The sequence below is a fragment of the Nylanderia fulva genome, unplaced genomic scaffold (assembly GCF_048542155.1).
Source record: "Nylanderia fulva isolate GAGA-0341 unplaced genomic scaffold, ASM4854215v1 Scaffold10, whole genome shotgun sequence".
Lineage (NCBI taxonomy): Eukaryota > Metazoa > Arthropoda > Insecta > Hymenoptera > Formicidae > Nylanderia > Nylanderia fulva.
Window position 1 is genome coordinate 3603727 of NW_028189193.1, and position 21133 is coordinate 3624859.

Sequence of the window (21133 nt, forward strand, 5' to 3'; positions counted from 1 at the left end):
CCCTCTTCCACCCCTTCGTTGTTCGATAGAGAGACAGAGAGAGAGAGAAGGTAGGTTTTATACCACCCTTTGTACCGGCGCGGTAATGTTAAACCACCCTCTCGCGCGAGAGTGAATTTCGGCCAACGTGGTTTTTGGTGCAGCGCCGCTCGGCTCGTCAGTCTCTCCGCCGATGTCGTCACATAGGTATCACGACGGTATAGTATATTTCATCTGAGCGAGTGTCGTGCGAAAATTCAAACGGTGTCTCTCTCTCTTTCTCTCTGTCGAATTGGAGTCTCCATGTGAAAATTGATGTGTCGTGTTTCATGCGTGGAAGTTGATCTATGTGGTGTAGACAGTGGTATAGACAGTGTACATTTGCTCCGTTTAGTTTCTCACATCGTCGATTATGTCTGTTTTTAGAAAGTGAAATCTATAATATGCGAGGAGAAATCTATAATGAATTTTAAGAGTAAAAAATATTCTTCTTATATTTTTTTTAAATCTAATTTTTAAGTTTATTATACTTTATCGAAATGTGTAGTAAAGTTAAATATCATTTACATTATTTCATTCTATTGAAATAATTGGGTATTATTTTATTATTAAAATAATCACACACACATACTAAGTGCAATTTTTATTATCTTTTTTTAATAAAAAAAATGTATTTCTAATATATATTTCTTAAATATATTTAATATGTTTGCAAGAATATATTAATATATCTATAATAATAATTCTTACAAAATTCCGGTTATTATCTTGTAGATGTTTATGTTGTTCAATGCTTAATTATTTATTAATGCGACTTGAAATTTGCTTATAACAATGGTGAATATTGTCGGTGGTATGCAGTGAATTTGATTTACTGTATAAATTTATTATACATTTACATTTGGTATGTAACATATTTTTGTATATAAATTTATAATTATTTGTTGTGATGAAATGTATTAAAATTATAATTATTTTTATGTAACTTTTTATAGATTTACTTGAAAAGGGCTGCAATGACAGTCGAAACGTTGTATTTTAACTAATTATTTATAATAAATGATTGCCAGTTTGGTCGACTTTTACCATTGAGGAAAGATTTTTACATTTAATATGTTTGTATAAAAATATTAATATATTTAATAATAACTCTTACAAAATCCTTAATAATAATTTTTACAAAATTTATTATCTTACATCTTGTAGATATTTATCTCGTTCAATGCTTAATTATTCATAATAGAGAAAATTAGCGGCAAGTGTTTACATGTTAACAATGTGTGGCATATGTACAGAACTCTCTATGATCATTCTTTTTTTTGTCGCATATCACATTTGCTGAAACAACCTTTTGGTCCAAAGTGGTCGTTTGATATCGATCAGTCTGCGTTACTAGCAATCGATTTTTTCGGGTTTTGTGCTGTTCTAATTTGCTCGGCCGTCTTGGCTTCGTGCATGAATGTCATTAGAGCTGCCTAAATGCAAAACACGTCAAGTATGCACGCGGAATGAAAAATATAACAGCGCACGAAAATTGTTAAAGCCAGCGTCGCTGCTTCTCTTACAACTACTTGCCATGCTCAACGGTAAACTTATGATTACGACGGAATAAATTAGCATGTTGTGGAAGCATTGTGACTCATTTCGGGTGACGGGTATAAAAACCTAAATTGCCTATCCCCGGGGACAGGAGCCGGAGGTGCCAAGTGTCAGTTATGCAGTAATCAGAACGCAGTACCTAAGTCTAACTCGCGTTACACATTTCGAGAGAGCTGAACTGAGCTAAGCTTAGAGCTTGGCTCGTCCAAAGTGTATTTCTGTGCAATTCGACAGGTGGCCCTTAGACACACCATCACTTACCGCGATAAGTAGCAACACTCGAGGACGCTGCTCCTCTTTACGACGCGACGAGAGCGAGATCAAAATAAACACTCGACCATCTCAGAAATGTAGATAATTGAAAACGTTATTTAAAAAAAAAAAAAAAAAAGATCGCATCTTTTTAATAGAGAATAATATACAGGATGGTCTTTTCGTAACAATCGCCATGTTTTTCTTTTCAAGTTTCAGTAATAAAAAATATATATTATAAAAATATGTTAGAAAAATATATTGTGAAATATTATTTTTATAATATTGTAAATATTATAAAAATATGTTATAAAAATATAGCAATGAAAGATTATGAATTTATTAAATTTATATATACTCTTTATTTATTATTTGATATTATGTATGATCTTTTTTATTTTCCCACATTAGACATTTAATTTACATGAATTTTTTTTAGGGACCTTGAAATTTTTATTAATCACGGGTTTATGAAACAGTTCGAGAAATTACACCGCGAATTATTGCGTCTACGCAAATTTCCTCAACGTATTTACATTCTATAAATTGAATTGCAACATCTCGGCTGCGTCTCACATCACGAGGGATGAAAATCTGCTTGGGTTTCCGACGGAAATGTAACATAATATCGAAAAGGTGATGCCTGGCAAGGGTCCATAAATTTCTTGCGGGATCATAAAGCGGGAAAGCAAACGCTTTTACGTTCATGCATTTACGTCTGAAACACTTTCGCCGTCGTTTTTCTCGCTGTGTCTGTCGGCTCGATGAAAAAGAACAACGCGTTTCTCCCGCGTGTCTAGAAGAATCGCCGGAAATGCGCGGGAAACATTTCCTTTCGAGATGCCTGGGCTCTAATCTCTCGAGGTACACCGTGCCGTGTCTTTATTCAGACACGCTTTTCACGTAAATCACGGTCTTATCTCTCGCGTGTCACCATCTGGATTCTGCACTAGAAACGCGCATCTATATTCTTGTTGCGCGTTTGCTAGTAAATACGAGCCATCTGTGTCGCGATAAAATGAAAAAAGAAATTAATTAAATAAATAAAATATTAAAGTACAAAATCTACGATTCACGTATATTTTAATTAACGATCATTAGATGACGAGCTACATTTAGCGTTGGATAGAAATGAAAAGAAAGTAGAAAATAGTAATTCATATAATAGTATATATATATATACATAATTATCTTTCTCACGTGTCAAGGCGATTTAAATTATATGAAAAATATTTGAAATAAATCGGCTAAACGTGATGCTAATCAGAGGTGAAAATAAACGCGAAAGGACTTTGCATTTTTATCTGCGAATCCTGTCTGACTAATCTACATAGAGAGAATTTTCTCTTAGAATTTATCCTGAAATTTATGGTAATCATTATGGTATTATCAGAATTTTATAAGAGTTTCTCTGATTAAATATTTTTATCGAAATAAAATATATTAAAAAGTTATGATTGTTTAAGTGTTTTAAATACTTAGAACAGATATTAAAAAAGTGATACCTAAGCATATAAAATAATTTATATAAATTTTACAATACAGTATAACATTTTCATTAATTTCTGCTTATTACCAAACATGATAAAATTTGTATTGATATATGAATTTTACGGCAAAATATAATGAAAAATTCTGTTTGTGAGAAAACAATAAATAGAAAAAACGGAAACACAATTAGGAAAAAAGATCATTATCGCGTCCTCGATTTTTAGTGAGAAACATTTAGCTGAATTACAAGCACGATGGTTCGATCCGCCAATTCCAGCATCCGCAATTTTTCTTGTTTCGTTTATTTACAGACTCGCCAGGATGGTGGGTAGCATGCCCAGCGGATGGATGAGGAGAGTCCTCCTCTTTCTCGTCCTGATGACCGGAGTCCTGCTGATCGCCATGTACGCACATGCTCCGCCGCTCGCATCGCTCCAACCGTTCGCAACTCGTCGGTGAGTAATTTCCGATAGATAATTGCCGACAATTTACTTTATTTATTTCCTCCTAAAACCGGTTAGACGGATAAAAATAGTATATATAATTGTTGTTTTTTTTTATCGCGAGCACGAGCAATTATATATAAAACAAACTATCGGTGGCGTATTTATTTACACAGAGAGAATATTCTTTTAGAATTTATTCTCAAGTTAAGAGTTTCTCCGATTAATATTTGCCACGGTGAAAAATATCAGTATCTACCACAAGATATTAAATATATTTCATTAATTTTATTACACGGGTAAATTAACTATTGTATAGCTACATTTTTTTTAGCTGTGATAATTAATATTTTTTAGCTATAGAATTCTTCGTTAAATTATATAGCTAAAAATATTAGTTATCTTACTTTAGTTAGCTAAAATTTGGGCATGATAATTAAATTTTAGGTTGTAATATAGAGTCAGCTAAAATTTAGTTATGATAGCTAATTTTTTCCGTATAAAGTATATAGTAAATTTTCAATAATTTTAAAATATATTACAAAATTTTTATTATGATTCTTTAAAGGTTTTAAATAGAATAGATGTAAAAAAAATGATAAATATATAAAATATTTCATATAAATTTTACAATGAAGTAGAGTACATATTTTTAATCCTGCTTAATCGTTCATGATAATTTTAACATGCAGCATGATAATTTTTGGCTTATTATCAGACATGATTTTGTAGTGAATTTTGCGGAAAAATATAATGAAAAATTCTCTCTGTGTATATTTAGAAGAGCAAGTGGTTTTTTCTTTTGGATATCACTTTCTTATTTAGACATATACATTAGATTTTTATTTAAGAAAAGTATCAAAATTTAATTGAGAAAAAAATTAGAAATGTTTTTGATTTAGAAATCCATGTATGCGTGTCTTTTTTCTTTTTAATTTAATTTTTGTGTTTTCTATAATTTCTACTAACGCGTGGCCAGATTTTCCGCGATTTGTATCAACCCAGTGCCTTTTGATTATTTTCTTACATTGCATGTTTTTTTATTTTGAATTTATTTCGTACTCTCTCTCGCATCACAACGCGCGCATCGAAGAAGATTAGAGGACTTGCAACGCGGCTTGATTAATTACCTGGTGGGTAATGAAACCACGATCGGACCCGAGGAACGGCTTTACGAGTATCTGGAAGAGCCTAGGTAACGGACAGTTCCTGATTGGGGATGGAATTTTAAGCTAGACGAACTGTACCGGGTATTTCTGATGCCTTAAGCTCGAATTCATCTCCGCTTTCGCCTCGATTGGTCTGTTTATAATGTGTCTGGTTTGGAAAAACAAATATTTCAGGTTGAACTCTATTTTTACCAAGTTAAAATTGGTCGAATAACAGAGTGCATTATTCATGCATTTGATTTTAAATTGTCACTAAAAATAAAAAGGAAAAATAATAATTATTTAGAAAAGAAGGGCTATATAAATCTGGAAGTTTTATAAAAAATTAATATTTATATTTCTATTAAATATTTTTCTTTTTATTAAAATAAAAATATAAATAATATTTATATTTTATAAAAAAAATTTTAATTTTTCAAGTTTTGCAAGATATAAAATCTTTATAATATCATTCCGTTTGTCGTATGTAGGTATTTTTTTTTTGTAAGTTTTGAAATATATAATTTTTTGCGCAAATATCAAAATATGTTATTTATCTAGATATATTTGTAAAAAGGTAAACTTATTTAAGTATATCTTGTTAGATCTTTTTTCTTTTTTCGAAACCAGTCACGTGTTATTTGATACCAATCAGACATCGTTTTCCCAATTAAGACGCTACCCGGGCGCGACCTACAACACGTCGACCTCTTCGTGAACAAATTCCCGAATGTCCTGAATTTTCGCGTGGGAACTCGTGTATATATACCCTACAGTCTTGTACTTCTCGCTTCTTCTCGTGGCACTCTCATTCTGACACTCATTCGTTTAATCTACTTGCCCGAACACGTCTGTCATACTAAGCGTACTATTGTTGAGCACCATTGTTTCCCGTATTTCGCGGATTATATTGTTCATCATATTGTTGCATCTGTTCCCGACCTGCTTCGCGAACCCGACTTTCCCAGCCGTAATTCTGTAAACGACTCGCTTTTGCTTTCGCAAAGACACAATGCTTGACTAGTATGGAAAAATCACGAAAGATTAGGAAGATATTTCGAGCAAAAGTCAGAAGAAATTCTTTTTCTCTTTTAAATTTTATTTATAGCACAATCGCGTCAACTTCCAGCGCAAGATATCATTTTATAATTCTGTATAATTAGTTCGAAGCGTTATTAAATCCGAAAATTATTTTTGCCGTAATTTTGGGCAGACATTTTTCCGTTTATGATTAGCCAACTATTTTCTTGCGTTTTCAGCAAAAGTCATTTTCCTCTTTCTTTCTCGCTTTTCAAAAGCGTCTAATTCGGATAAATCCGACGATGGTTTTTTGTACTTTTATTCGTCTTGTAATGAGCAGCTTTTCTCATTTCTCTGCTGCAATATCTGTTTGATCAAGAATAGAGAATGAGTCGTGGAAGATGGATTTGATTCTTTTTGTCAAAGTGAGAAAATATTGTAAAGATTCGTTTTCTTTCCATTTTCAATTTATGAAATTATTTAATTAATATTTTTAACAACACACAAAATTTAATAATAAAATGTAGATTTTAGTTTATTATTAAGTATTTAGATAATTACTTTAAAAATATTTTTCTTTTCATCATTAAAATAAAAACAGATGTATGTTATGCATATTGATGAAATAGTTTAGAAAAATTATTTTAACTATTCGTAATTTCTTATTTAAGTTATTTATAATACTGTATGGACTTTAATCTTAATTTTGTCATTTAGATTTTTTTCATTTTTTGCGTTTAATTATTGAAATATGCATTATTGTTATTACCTCTGTTCATTATAAGGTAATGGTTTAATAATCAAATATGAAAAATAATCAACTCTATGTGCGTGGGCAATAATTAATTATGTATAAATGCTCTCTATAAAAAGCGATAAACGAACGGTTGTGGCGATAAACTAACATTATAACTTTACACAATAGAGCTTGGAAATAACATTGTTTACTGCATGTTGTTTCTCTTTGTGAACATATCTATCATTTTTAACTTTTCCTGCATCGACTACGAAACAAATATTTTCGCAAAAACTTAAGGTAATCTAATCTAAAAAAAAAAATTATAACTTCAGTACTTAGTAATCCGTGATATGAGGAACAGATAGATGAACAAAATTCAGAGAAAAGGTAATTTAAATTTCCAAGAACAAATTATTTCGTCTTAAAGAGAAATTAATTGATTTTTTTTAATAGGGTGAATTAATTGATTTTTTTAAATAGAATTAATTAATTGATTTTTTTTAATAGAGTTAATTAATTGATTTTTTTTAATGTAAAGAGAATCGAGATTTTTTCACACAGATTACCAAGGTACATCGTATCTACTCGTAAAATATTGCGAAGAAAAATGGATCGACTTACGAACTCGATTTTCACGATCGCAGGACGTTTCAAAGCCCCTGGTCCTGGGCCTGTGTGGCAAATCGATGCGAGAGGCGAGCTGTAAGATCCTCGAGGACGTCTTTGGCAACCTGCACTGCGCATTGCGGAGGAAACACTCGCCTGTTGTGGCCCAGGCCGACTGAGAGTGTCGTTTTCGGCGATGACAGTGTCATTCTGCATCTTCAGCAAATTGAATTCGTCACTGTTAATACGAGTGACCAGGAAACGAAGGACCTGCTGGAGCATGCAAAGGATGTTTTCATCGGTGAGTGTCGAGAAGAGAAGCGCGAACGTCTTGGAACATTTAGCATTAGAGACACTTTGCAATGGTTTCTCTTTATTAAGTTAAATAATAATAATTTGGGAAAGTTTTTTTTAATTTTGTTACAGATTTCACGTATTAAAATACATTCTGCGTGAAATCATACTTTTTGCATATTAAATCTTACTTATAAATTAAATATCACACTCGTATTATTTATTTAAAAAATTGTAAATGAAATACACATCTTCTTGTATTTTTTTTACATATTCCTGATTATTTATACAGAGAGAAGTTTCTCTTACAATTTATCTTGAAAATCATGGTAATGATGGGACAATATGATATTGGAAGAATTTTATAAGTTTCTCTGATTAACTATATCTAATTAATATTTTGACCACAATCAAAAATATTAATATCTACCACAATAAGATATAAAATAAGTTCAATTAATTTTACTATGTACACATTAATATTTCTTATTCTGCTTTAAATATTAATCAAATAAATTCTTATAAAATCCTTACAATACCAATTGATTATCATGATTTTCAAGGTAAATTCTAAGAGAAGATTTTCTCCATAAAATCATGCTCTTTGCGTATAAAATCTCACGCATAAATTAAATATTACACTCATATTATTTATTTAAAAAATTGTAAACAAATTACACATCTGCGCCGTCATCTTCTTGATTATTTACATAGTTTCTTGTTTGGTGAAAGTTAAATAACATATTGCGCAAGTAAATTGACACCGTTGCTTTTTCCTATACACCTTTATTTACTGACAGGAAACATCAGAAGTCTGCTCAAAGTGTTGAACGCCAAAAGTCGATCCGGCATCGACTCATTCATCATATACCTGAGCGCCGGCAACGCGCGAGGCACCACTCTGTCTCTGGACACCGATGAGTCGTACAAGCTGGAGCTCGTGTCAAAAGGGAAGATCTTGGAGGCCAGGATCACGGGAAAAAGTTATTTCGGGGTGCGACATGGCCTCGAGACCCTCAGCCAATTGTTCTGGTGGGACGAGGCCGCTGGCAAGCAGGGTGCTCTTCGCGTTCTCACGCGAGCCTCCGTCGAGGACAAACCCGCGTTCCCTTATCGCGGCCTCCTGGTCGACACCGGCAGACAATTCTTCCCCGTCGAGGAGCTGAAGAGGGTGATCGACGGCATGGCGGCTACGAAGCTCAATACTTTTCACTGGCATCTTACCGATTCGCAAAGCTTTCCCTTCGACTCGGCCCAATTCCCGGAGATGGCGAGATGGGGCGCTTACAGCGGTGATCACATTTACACCCCCGACGACGTGAAGGATCTGGCCGATTACGCGAAGGTGCGCGGCGTCAGAATCGTCGTCGAGATCGATTCCCCGGCTCATGCCGGCGCAGGATGGCAGTGGGGTAACTTGAAAAAAATATTAATGAAAAATTAGATTCAAAATCGCTACTACTGATAATTAAAAGTCGATGACATTATATAAGTACTTGAGAGAAAATATATATAATTTTTTCAAGCTAAGAGGGTATAATGTTAATATTGTGAGAAACGGATTAATATTTTTTATATGTACGATGACAGGTGCGGAACATGGTTTCGGCGAGTTGGCGTTATGCGTGGACCAGCAGCCGTGGTCGTCATATTGTGGTGAGCCGAACTGCGGCCAGTTGAATCCTATAAACGAGCACTCGTATCGGATCCTCGAGGGTCTGTACCGGGAGCTATTGGACCTCACAGAGATTCGCGACGTAGTGCACCTCGGTGGCGACGAGGTGAATCTCGAATGTTGGGCGCAATACGGCAATATCACTCTGGCGATGCAGGCGCAAAACATGACGGATCATCACGCTCTTTGGGCGGAATTCGAGACGAAAATGCTGCAGCGACTGATCCGGGCGAATCGCAATAAGGTGCCGAAGGCGGTGATCCTCTGGAGCTCGCCGTTGACCAAGAGGCCGTACATCATGATGTACTTCGATCCGAAGATCCACGTCATTCAATCCTGGGGCGGCAGCAACTGGCCGGAAACGCCGGACCTACTGGAGGACGGCTTCCGCGTAATCCTGTCGCACGTGGACGCTTGGTATCTGGATTGCGGCTTCGGCAGGTGGCGAGAGAGCGGCGAGGCCGCATGCGGCGAATATCGTACCTGGCAAACGGTCTACAATCACCGACCCTGGAGAGACTATCCGCCCCAGCAACTGCCTCTGGTGCTCGGCGGGGAGGCAGCGATTTGGAACGAGCAAACCGGACAATCATCCCTGGGACCTCGACTATGGCCCAGGGCGTCAGCGTTCGCTGAACGATTATGGTATATAAATAATAATATATATATGTATATATAATTAAATATAATAATTATAATATTATAAAATATTATATAATTTTATTATATTTAATTTAATATTATATTAAATATTGTATTTATTATATTTAATTTAATATTATATTTAATATTATATTAATTATAATAATATATATAATTAAATTTCATAAATAATATATATAATAAAATAAATGTAATATTTTTGAAAGGAATATTTTTACGAGGAAAATCTTTTTCAGGAGTGACTTGCCGACAAACAGTTACTCCACGGACGAGAACGTTTACACCAGATTGGCGACGCACATCGAAGTTCTGAATAGCAGAGGCATCAAGACGGAATCCATGTGGCCGTACTGGTGTTCCCAGAATCCCGGCAAATGTCTCTGACCTCTGATCGTTAGAGATTCGCGAACTATCGATCAGTCGTCCCACGAGTGCTGTACTTGTAGCGCTGATAATAATCGTATGAAAACGGGACATGATAAGAAACGGCGACCGCAAGCCTTGTCGAAATCAATTTCGTCCGACGCGCATTTACATCGCGTATTCGTAATTCACGGGATTTCTCGATAAGGTCGGCCGCACCGACTAACTTGACAATCGTTCCTGCTCGATAAATCATCCGATGGTGATTTTTATCATTCACGGCAAATGCCGAAAAAATGTTTGCCTAGCGTTCAACAAACAATATCGATATAGCGAATAATAATGGTTCGAGAAACTATCATTTATGCTCTCTCTACGTGTACAATATGTGCAGACACGCTGAAATTGAGATTATGCAAGCAACAACAAATAAGTTGCGAGTTTTAATCAACATGTATTGACTTTTGAAAACGTGATTTCATAACATAGGACTATTGAACTTCTTTTGTAAAGTGCTTCAGCGAGCTTAGTTTTATAAGCGTCTACTTAAGAAGTCGAATCGTAGTCAAGAAATAAGGTAAAAGTTGTTTGGATGAAATGCTTTCGCGATTATTGATTATTATGGTCGAAGATCGAATTGTGCAATGAAGATAAATATTGCAGATCTTTTAATTTCTTTATATAAACAATATTTCGTTACTTTTTTTAAATTTTACGTTGAGAAAAAATATAGAGTGCTATTTTTTATTTTATTTTTTGTTATATTAAAATAAGAAAATTGTTTACACTTGAACTTTTTAAGATTCGACAGCACGATAATTGTTTCTTAATATTGTATTTTACTTTTATTTGTCGATTCGATGAAACTAACATAAAGTATTAATCATTTAATCATATTATATCGCACGATAATGCGTAATAGAAACAAATTGAGATAATTGTGCTGTGTTCTAATATCGAGAAATGACAAAGCACCGTTTCGTTGATCAATTAGAGTCTTTGAACCGACAAATGATATCGGATAGAATAAAATCGTTGCCTCATATGCGTTATCAGCGCGTAAGAAGCTTATTATCGCGTTATTTCTCGAATCTAAGAATGGCGAAGGCTATTACAATTACATGGTAGCCTTGACGCTGCGAGAGAAATTTTATATTGTGTAATTTAGCTTTCTAACGATCGAGATTATATTATATTGAAAGTATAAGTAACAAATAAAACGAAAAAAGCACCATCGTCGTGCTGACACTATGATATGGATGAAAGAGAGAAAGAGAAATAAAGAAAATGTGTATGCGTATGTGCATGTGTGTGTGTATATGTGTATGCATGTATGTGTGTTTATGTGTGATCTGTATTAAAGATAACGAGAACGCTTGATATCAGTAAGATTCGCCGATCTGTCGGCGACGTTAATCACGAATTTTCTACTTATCTCTCAACGTAAAAATGCTCAGGGCAGAGTACGATATAATTATCAAATGATTTTTATGTACGTGCGCGGAGGACGAAAGATATGTTTTTTTTCAAGCATGATATCTAATCTAGAGATGAAGCTATTTACGTAAGATTCTAGATCAGTTACGTCAAATTTATTGCATTCTCTAACTTTACAGCATTTTATTATTTTATAAAACACAACACAGGACTATTGTCGTAAATTGAAATTTTAATTTTTTTTCAAACATTGCTTTCATTTCTTAGGTGGATAACTTTAAAAAAAGTTCAAAAGAATTATGCTTATATTATGTTCTTCTTTTATTTTTAATGATCTGCATTTTTAAATAATTGAAATCTTACTATATTGTGACTTTTGATGCCCGCGTTTATAATACAATATATGTACGTGTTTAATCACGATGAAAATTCGACTGATAGAACTTACGCAAGGAAGCTCGTCCGAAATTGTAATAATTTCAACACGATTTAAACGATTGCGAATGATTATGGCAGATAAACAACCACACATGGATTTCGCCCCCTTTGCTCCCTGTAGTACAATACGGCCTACGAATTAAGGAAATACGAGTGAGCCGTGAAAAAATTTGTAAATACTTTGTAACAACGTAGGGAGCAACGTATATTATTTAGATAAACATGTAGATAGACGAATAATTAGATAATTAGATAAATTGATAGATAGATATTTAGAATAAGTAGACAAAGGCGATGGGGGTGTGAAATAATATTGTAATGCAAATCTAGGAAAGACGATGAGATATCTGTACTTACTGATATCGATGGCTGTAAGAGGAGTTAATTCGTTTGTGCGTTTGCGAATATTTATGTTAATCATCCTCGATTATGATGCCATATACAAAAAACTATATACATAAATAATTATTAATAATTATTAAAACGTATATGATACGCGTTTTTTATTAAATAATATGTAGTTTTTCGAATAATTTTATGGCATTTGCTATGTTATATTTAATATATATATTTAATATATTTGTATATATATATATACACTTTTAATTATACTACTTATTATATATTTTATTATATAATTCATATCATATTTCATATAATATTATATAATAATAATATATAATATATAATGTATAATACTAATAATAATAAATATATATATTTAATATATAAAATATAAAGAGATATTTATTATATATTATATCATTATTTTAGAATTTTATTATTTTATTCGAAATATCTTTATGACGTCATAATGTAAGATGTATGACATAAATATTGAAGGGATCTTTAAAATCGTAGTTATATAGATATAAGCGCACGAATTACTCTCCTCCGGTTATTTCTTATGTCATGTTCGTCCTAATCGCAGTGAATGAAACAGAGTTCGATAGAAATTGTATGCTACGATGCATAACAAAAATGTTCCACGATACTTGTAAACAACAAGAAGTTTATGGCGATTAGAACGGTGATATTTACGGTACGTATACTTATGTTATGCGACTCTCTTCGGTCCGCAACGATGAATGCATGTAAATAAGACACAGTTTTGTGTGCGTATACATGTGTATGTGTGTGTATGTATGTGTGTGTGTGTGTGTGTGTGTGTGTGTGTGTGAGTGTGCGTGTGTGTCGCAGTTCTCCGAACTGATCCCAGAAAGATATACTCTGTTATGACGTGTCTCCTACACGGGTTTAACATAAAATGAATTTTGAATACATCACACGCTATTCGCTTTATTCCCCATAAATTCCCATTATCTTGTTTCCTTGTTAAACATATACATTATAGTAGACGTTAGATTGAAAGCTTGTCATGAAGAATAATAAAGAATATATAATACATATATAATAATAATATACATGTAAAATGTCGTGAAAAAATTCTAAGAACTGAAAAAAAATTTTTTAATATTTATACATTTTTTAAAAATATATACAATATAAATTTTATGAACAAGTACCTAAAAACAAAAATCTAAATGCACAGAATGGTTTATCATAAATTACAGACGCATCGTCTGATACGCAGTGTTTTATATTGTCATCAATCTTGTGTCTAGTGTAATATTTTTTTTAACCAAAATTGTGAGGGTGTAGTATTTTTTAGTATTTTTAATCTGTAAATTAATCAAAATTAATATTAGTAAATTTGCTGTTTTATTAATTGAAAATAATTAATATTGATCGAATAAGCAGATCTTTGAAAATTACATTGTTATATTCTGTGTTGATGGTTATTCTCGTGATTTATTCTACTTTATATAGTTTATGCGGAAGTGAAGATAAAATCAAGTAATATGATTAGAAAAACCATCAACCTTTGGCTATTGAGCCAATATTGACGACGATCGATCGAAGAGAGGTCTTTCAGAAATTAGTTATTGATGGATTATATTTACCAAGTAAGTGATTTGTTTGTATTCTCATAAATACATTACTTATCGCATGATAGGTATTCATGATAAGCGAAAAAATCGAATGAAGATATGCAGCATAAAAGAAATAAAAATAGAACAATATGATGAAAAATATACTAAAAGTTAAAATTTTGTAAAAATTCCTTACATTATAAAAATTTTAAAATAAAGCATATTTAATGGTTTCTATATAATTAATACAATAAAACTTGTAATAATAAAAAATATTTAATAATGCGATAAAAATTCGATTAATATCTTTTAATATATTAGATATATAATAGTCTTTTTTCAATTCGAATAAGTTTTGATATCATATATGAATTTTTGTATCTTGCAACCAATTTACCAAAAAATATAATTTTTGCAGAACTTTACCACTAATTTTGACCGTGTATTAATTATAGAAAAAATGTATTTATTTAGATAAATGTATATTTATTTAAATCTTATGACATATTATAAGTATATAACATTTTATTTACAAAATTATATATAAATCAGACATTTATTATTTATATAATTTTTAAACTTACTTAAAATATAATTTAGTGCAAAAGCATTTTAAATAGAGCATTAAGTTAAGTATTGAATACAATAATTAAAAATTCCAAATATTTCACTTATGCAATCAGACTACTTGGCAAACGATTGATTCGTCTTATATGTACCATATACTTACTTAAGTACGTTTCCATATGCGTCATTACAAGAAGAAGGTTCGGAGGGAGTGGAAAATACACGTGCATATGTAATGTATAACGCGCAGCCGCTCGATTTTTACGGCGTCGTTTCTCTTGCCAAAGTTACAGAAGATCCGCGATCGTGTACACACGTGGGTATACATCCTGAAGAAAGCGTATCTGACAAAACTGTCATCGTGAGTAGCAAATTATTCCGATAAAAATTAAATAAAATTGCAGACGAGATCAAGTGAGATATAAATTCCACAAATTACAGTGATAAAGAGATTTATAGTTTATTGTCCAGAGATAGCGCAAAAAAAGTGAAGAATAGTTTTATTATTTAGAGAGATATACAAACAGATAGTATGATGTGATAAAAAGAAACACTTTATATATAAGAATATACAAAAAATAATTTTACTATTTGTTATTTATCGTAATTTTATAAAGTAATATTATTAAAATATTAGAAATAAATATATAAAGGTTCTATGTATTAAAAATATAAAACAATTAAAAGGCCAATAAGAACCATGCGTAGAGATCGTGCACGCAATATAAAATTAAAGAGGATAATAAATTAAAATAACAAATAAATCATAAGTTGAATATAAATTTAATTATCTGACGTTTCGGTCCCACTTCGGGCCATCTTCAGAGACTAAAATCATACAAATTTAAAGATACAAAAGATGCAATAATGTCAAATAAATTATAAAATTATAAAAACTATTTAAATTACATACCATCGACCAGTGAAATCTTTTTTTCAAAATGATAGCCACTATTTTATTCTATATCCTATTTTAAAGGGTGGATACTTCGTTGTACAAACATTATTTTTAAAATTAATTCAAAATTTGTTATCAATAAGAAATGCGAGATTTAGGAAAATTTTCGAAAAATTAAAATGTTAAGATTCATAGAATTCTTCTCAAGAACTATTTTTATGATTTATTGTTAATCTATTTAGTGATTTATAATCATGTTATTTTATATAATTCCGTATCATGAATGGAATGAATGGCGAAAAAGACTTTTGTCAAAATCAAAGAGACACGTCTCAATAATACAAAGATTTATTCATGTTGTTTCTTTAGCGTTAGAATGGGCGCTGTTGAAGTAGAGCGTTTCTTAGTCGATCAGAAATCCAAATGCGAGGAGCTTTTCAAGGAAGGTAGACCTGATATTCTTTATATACTTTTAAATTACCTAATAAAAAATTTTAAAAAATTTCTTTTTTAATTTCATTAAATCTCGTAGACAAAAAAGAAAATTTAATTATAAAGACATGCTATCTAAATTTCTTAGAGTGGAATCTCATTCTAAAAGAATGAAATCTCACTCTTTTGGATTACAAGAAATTTAGAGAGTACGAAATAAATTAATTATGCATAATTAGCTCATTCTCGTGATATTTATGTGCGATTAATTAAACGATCATTACCATCAATTCGAGAATATTTATAAAATATTATATTTATAAAATATATAAATAAAAAATATATTAAAATATTTCATGTGATGTCGGAAGCTGCCGGAATCGGCTTATCCAGTCTCGTCGATAAAAATCGATGGAAAAAGAATCACAATTTTACCGAAATGAATATTACCGTCAACGAGGGCAACGGAACGGATCTTCGTCGATGTCCGGCGACCTTTGACGGTCTGCTCTGCTGGTCGCAAACCAATGCACCAGGAACAGCAAACCTGCCCTGCCCACCTGCCTCGATTATGGGATACACCGACCTGGCGAGTGAACATTTGAGAGCGTTTGCGGTCGCCAGCAAGGTCTGTCTGCCGAACGGCGAATGGTACCAGAACTCGGAGGGCATCTTCTGGAGCAACTACAGTCTGTGTGTGCTGAATAGAACGCGTTATATGATCAATGGTGTTAATCCGCGGTGGTACGAAACGGCGGAGTATTCGCTCCTGAATGTAAGTTTTTTGTCCTTATTGACCTGCATTAATTATTCATTAGTTCCACGATTGAAAGAATTTTCGAATTAATGAATATAAATTTTGATGTATTTTATGATATTTATAGAATATACATATATATCAATGATAATTTCATAATTTATTAGATATGTATATAGTACCTGCAATTTTAATAATTGTGTATATCTATTTAATAATAATTATAATCATAATGAACGAATATAATTTATAAATAAATGATAATCCTTAAGAGTCGCCAGTAATAAATAATAAAAATCTCTCCTCCAATTTTAAAGTCGACCAGACTGGCAATAATTTATTTAAAAAATTAGTTAAATTACAACGTTTCGGCTGTCATTGCAGCCCTTTTCAAGTAATCTATGAACAATTATATACATATAAATATACTCTTAATGCGCTTAATCATAGAAATAATTATAAATTTACAAAAATATATATATGTTTACGTACCAGATTAATACAATAAATCAAATTTACAGCAAACCCCCGACAAAATTAACCATTGTTTTGATGAACAATGTATAACTGACAGAAGTGAGCACGAAAAAATAGATGTTGACTGTTAGCAGAAAACTTAGTCACTAACGCGTTGAGAAAATAGAAAACCAGAGTACTGTGTCTTTCGCAATTTTTAAAACGTCAATACAAAGTCAAATAAATAAATAAATAAATAAATAAATATGTAACATATGACAATATAATATATTAAATAGCTTCAAGAACGCGATCATAAATCCCACTGAAATTCTCCGTATCTTTTTGTAAATTAATGCTCTTTCTTTGGTTTTTTATATAGAACATTTCTGCTATTTCTCTTTTTCTTGTTTGTTTTTCTTGATGCAGAATCACAGGAGAATCCCAACGGAACTCATGATCGTTGCAAGTCCGATGCAAACTAACAACTGAGTGTGATGTCCTGTCTTTTTTGATGTTATTTTTATGTTCCTTAATACGTGTTTCTAAATGTCGCTTTGTTTGTCCAATATATGTAGAGTCACAGTTCGCGCATTCGATCTTATAAACGACATCGGTTCTTTTTAAGTTGTCAATACTATCTTTTCCTCTTTTTATCAATAAACAAGAAATAAACAAGAAAAAGAGAAATAGCAGAAATGTTCTATATAAAAAACCAAAAAAGAGCATTAATTTACAAAAAGATACGGAGAATTTCAGTGGGATTTATGATCGCGTTCTTGAAGCTATTTAATATATTATATTGTCATATGTTACATATTTATTTATTTATTTATTTATTTATTTGACTTTGTATTGACGTTTTAAAAATTGCGAAAGACACAGTACTCTGGTTTTCTATTTTCTCAACGCGTTAGTGACTAAGTTTTCTGCTAACAGTCAACATCTATTTTTTCGTGCTCACTTCTGTCAGTTATACATTGTTCATCAAAACAATGGTTAATTTTGTCGGGGGTTTGCTGTAAATTTGATTTATTGTATTAATCTGGTACGTAAACATATATATATTTTTGTAAATTTATAATTATTTCTATGATTAAGCGCATTAAGAGTATATTTATATGTATATAATTGTTCATAGATTACTTGAAAAGGGCTGCAATGACAGCCGAAACGTTGTAATTTAACTAATTTTTTAAATAAATTATTGCCAGTCTGGTCGACTTTAAAATTGGAGGAGAGATTTTTATAATTTATAAAGATGTACATTCTTTATATTTTCGTATCCTCTATGTATAAAAAATATATTTTACAAATACATATGTGATTAATTATAACGGCATAATTAAAATTGCATTACTATTTCATTTCTTTAATCGTAAAATAACACGTAATGGATTTAAAATAAAATTTATTTAATTAATTCCGATTATATTATTATCATTATTATATGCTTCTGACAGAAATGGTTGCCGATTATCAAGACAGTATCGCAAATTGGATATGGTACTTCGTTTATTACTCTAATCGTCGCCATGATAGTCTTCTCCTTACTTAGGTAAGTGCGGCATTCTTACCTAAGTAAACGCATATTATCATCCCCTTTTTAATTTCGTTGAAAGTTCACGTTACCTATTCATTGTTCACTCGTTTACGCAGAAAACTCAGGAATCCCAGAAATAAACTGCACATGCACCTATTTGTGTCCTTTATCATGAGAGCTTTCATGGCACTTCTAAAGGATTGGATTTTTATTGATGGAATCGGAATGGCTTGGAATGTAGTCTTCGTCAACGGAAATAGTGCTTTTATCAACGAACGCAGCGTAAAGGACACTGATTATTATTATCCTGACAATTATATAATTTATTATTAATATCTCTCTAAAAATCAATTATATAATAGGGCGAAAAATAATAACACGATCAATTATTATTTTTTCTTGATTATATAATTTATTTTTTTATTTTAACAATTTACGTGTTTTTATTTAGTATAGTCTTCAATGCTTTTATAAACTAAGATTAATTATCACATCAATCAATCATACGAATTTGCAAATTCGAAATATTTCTCTCTGTATATAAAAGTGATACTTTAAATTATTTAAATTATTGCGTCTTTATTTTTTTTAAACTCTGTTGCTGGCAATTCTAATTTTTATTAATCAATATTGTCAGATGTGGATCTGTAAGGCTATCACGAGTCTGTGGCAATATTTCATCGTGGCAAATTACTCATGGATCTTGATGGAGGGGTTGTATCTACATAATTTAGTTTTCAAAGCGCTATGTACCGACACCAGCACAATAGCTCTGTATATCCTATTAGGCTGGGGTAAGATAGATTGTCAAGATTACGAAATGTTTAGAATTCTATTACATCGTATCTTATTCAAATTTAATTTTATTAAATAGGTCTTCCCGTCTTGGTGGTAGTACCATGGGTCATAATACGCGCAATTATCGAAGACACTCTCTGCTGGACCACGCATGAAAACCCTTTACTATTTCTTGTCATAAGAATACCAATCATTATATCTATTTTGGTATGTCGATTGTATTTTACACCATGCTTGAGCTAGATAAAATATTCAAAATTACCTTATGTCGTTTTCCTCCTTTAGTTCAATTTTCTGTTGTTCCTCAATATCGTTCGTGTTCTGCTCGTAAAGCTGAAGACGTCAGTGCATCTGCAACGGAAAAAGATGAAATACAAGTTAGTATATGAGATATATATGTATTTTGATCGACTTGTTTAATTAACTTACACGCATAAAATTTAATTTAAAAAATATAATAATTCTTTGGTATAGTTGCTATAGATATATTTGTTTATTTTTAACGCAGGCGATGGGCAAAATCGACTATGGTTCTTGTACCACTCTTTGGAATACACTATACTTTCTTCTTGGGATTATCTTACCATCAAGATTACCGAGTCGAACTCATCTGGCTGTTTTGCGACCAGCTATTTGCGTCTTTTCAGGTATTTATTGCAAATGCAAGAGAATTTCTTCCTTTTTTTTTAATTTGTACAGACACTCAAATTATTTACTTTTGTAGGGTACTTTCGTGGCTTTACTGTATTGTCTGCTAAACGGCGAAGTCAGAGCAGAAATGCGACGAGCATGGAGGGCTCGACGATCAAAGAAGGAGGTCGACTCATTCATATCTGGGCATCGAGAATTATCAAGAAGTTTGAAGGATGGAATCAATCGAAAACAACATCGATCGGAAGGTGATAATGGTACCAATTTCACGATTACAGTCATGAAAAAATTATCAACAAAAAATGTCAAGTAGATTCAATCAACTATCTTGAGGCTGAATAAAATTTTATGTAAAATTTACATAATCTACTTATAAAAAATATTTACAAGTATATAGATATTAATAAAAAAGTCATATAACAATTGAAAACATACTCTTAAAAAAAGCATATTAATTTAAGTGTCTATATTTATAATTTTTGATGTGACACACAAGATCATATAGATTATTTTTCAAGTTATTATTAAAATATTTGTATAAATTCTCGCTGACGTGAATGTTTATTATCTTATGAGTTTAAATAGTTTTTTTTATTAAGTCATAATTTTAAAAGTTTAATCTTATGAAGGTAAGACTATAATATGTTTCCTTGGTAAGTTCCTCTTGGTAAATTCCTTCTCTTTCAGTATAATATCGATTTTAAGGTTCATTGTGTTTCTCTTGTTTGTGCTGCCATCATTCCATATTATATAGTTTTGTTTATTTCAGTCTATTTTTAAATTATCATAAATACGTATTTTTTATTCTTCACTACCTTTTATATTTTTTTAATTATGTGGAACGTAAATTGAAATATGCTTTGTTAAATTGTATGTACTATTTAATTAATTAAAATCGAATTTTAAATTATTGTGTTAATGCTATTTTATTATTAGTGAAAAAATAAATA

The 21133-nt window shown here is 31.5% G+C and overlaps 3 protein-coding genes across 9 annotated transcripts in view; 2 read left to right on the forward strand and 1 right to left on the reverse strand.

Annotated features, from left to right (window-relative positions):
* Positions 1–13430, forward strand: part of fdl (fused lobes) — a 49501-nt gene extending 36071 nt beyond the window's left edge. Inside the window, exons 1-7 of one of the 4 annotated variants that reach the window (XM_029304082.2) lie at positions 177–197; positions 3633–3776; positions 4858–4959; positions 7316–7578; positions 8372–8983; positions 9162–9891; positions 10146–13430. In XM_029304082.2, the coding sequence (XP_029159915.1) occupies positions 3643–3776; positions 4858–4959; positions 7316–7578; positions 8372–8983; positions 9162–9891; positions 10146–10293 (1989 nt within the window). In that variant the 5' untranslated portion in view covers positions 177–197; positions 3633–3642 and the 3' untranslated portion in view covers positions 10294–13430. Of the gene's footprint in view, positions 1–176; positions 198–3632; positions 3777–4857; positions 4960–7315; positions 7579–8371; positions 8984–9161; positions 9892–10145 lie in introns of those variants that run through there. The other 3 variants (XM_029304081.2, XM_029304083.2, XM_029304084.2) reach the window with 3 other exon arrangements.
* LOC114931943 (uncharacterized) overlaps positions 8792–21133 on the reverse strand; it is an 89157-nt gene continuing 76815 nt past the window's right edge. For 3 of the 4 annotated variants that reach the window (XM_085482756.1, XM_085482747.1, XM_085482752.1), the window contains 2 exons: positions 19795–19883; positions 8792–8987 (listed from right to left, as the gene is read on the reverse strand). The gene's annotated coding sequence lies outside the window, so the exon portion shown is untranslated. Of the gene's footprint in view, positions 8988–19276; positions 19704–19794; positions 19884–21133 lie in introns of those variants that run through there. The other variant, XM_085482749.1, reaches the window with a different exon arrangement.
* LOC114931929 (vasoactive intestinal polypeptide receptor 2-like) lies at positions 14930–20517 on the forward strand. Its single transcript, XM_085482700.1, has 10 exons — positions 14930–15009; positions 15916–15992; positions 16350–16753; positions 18655–18749; positions 18851–19016; positions 19372–19528; positions 19609–19739; positions 19818–19909; positions 20041–20179; positions 20257–20517. Exons 2-10 carry the CDS (start codon positions 15923–15925, stop codon positions 20494–20496), a joined length of 1494 nt encoding a protein of 497 aa, XP_085338826.1. The 5' UTR covers positions 14930–15009; positions 15916–15922; the 3' UTR covers positions 20497–20517.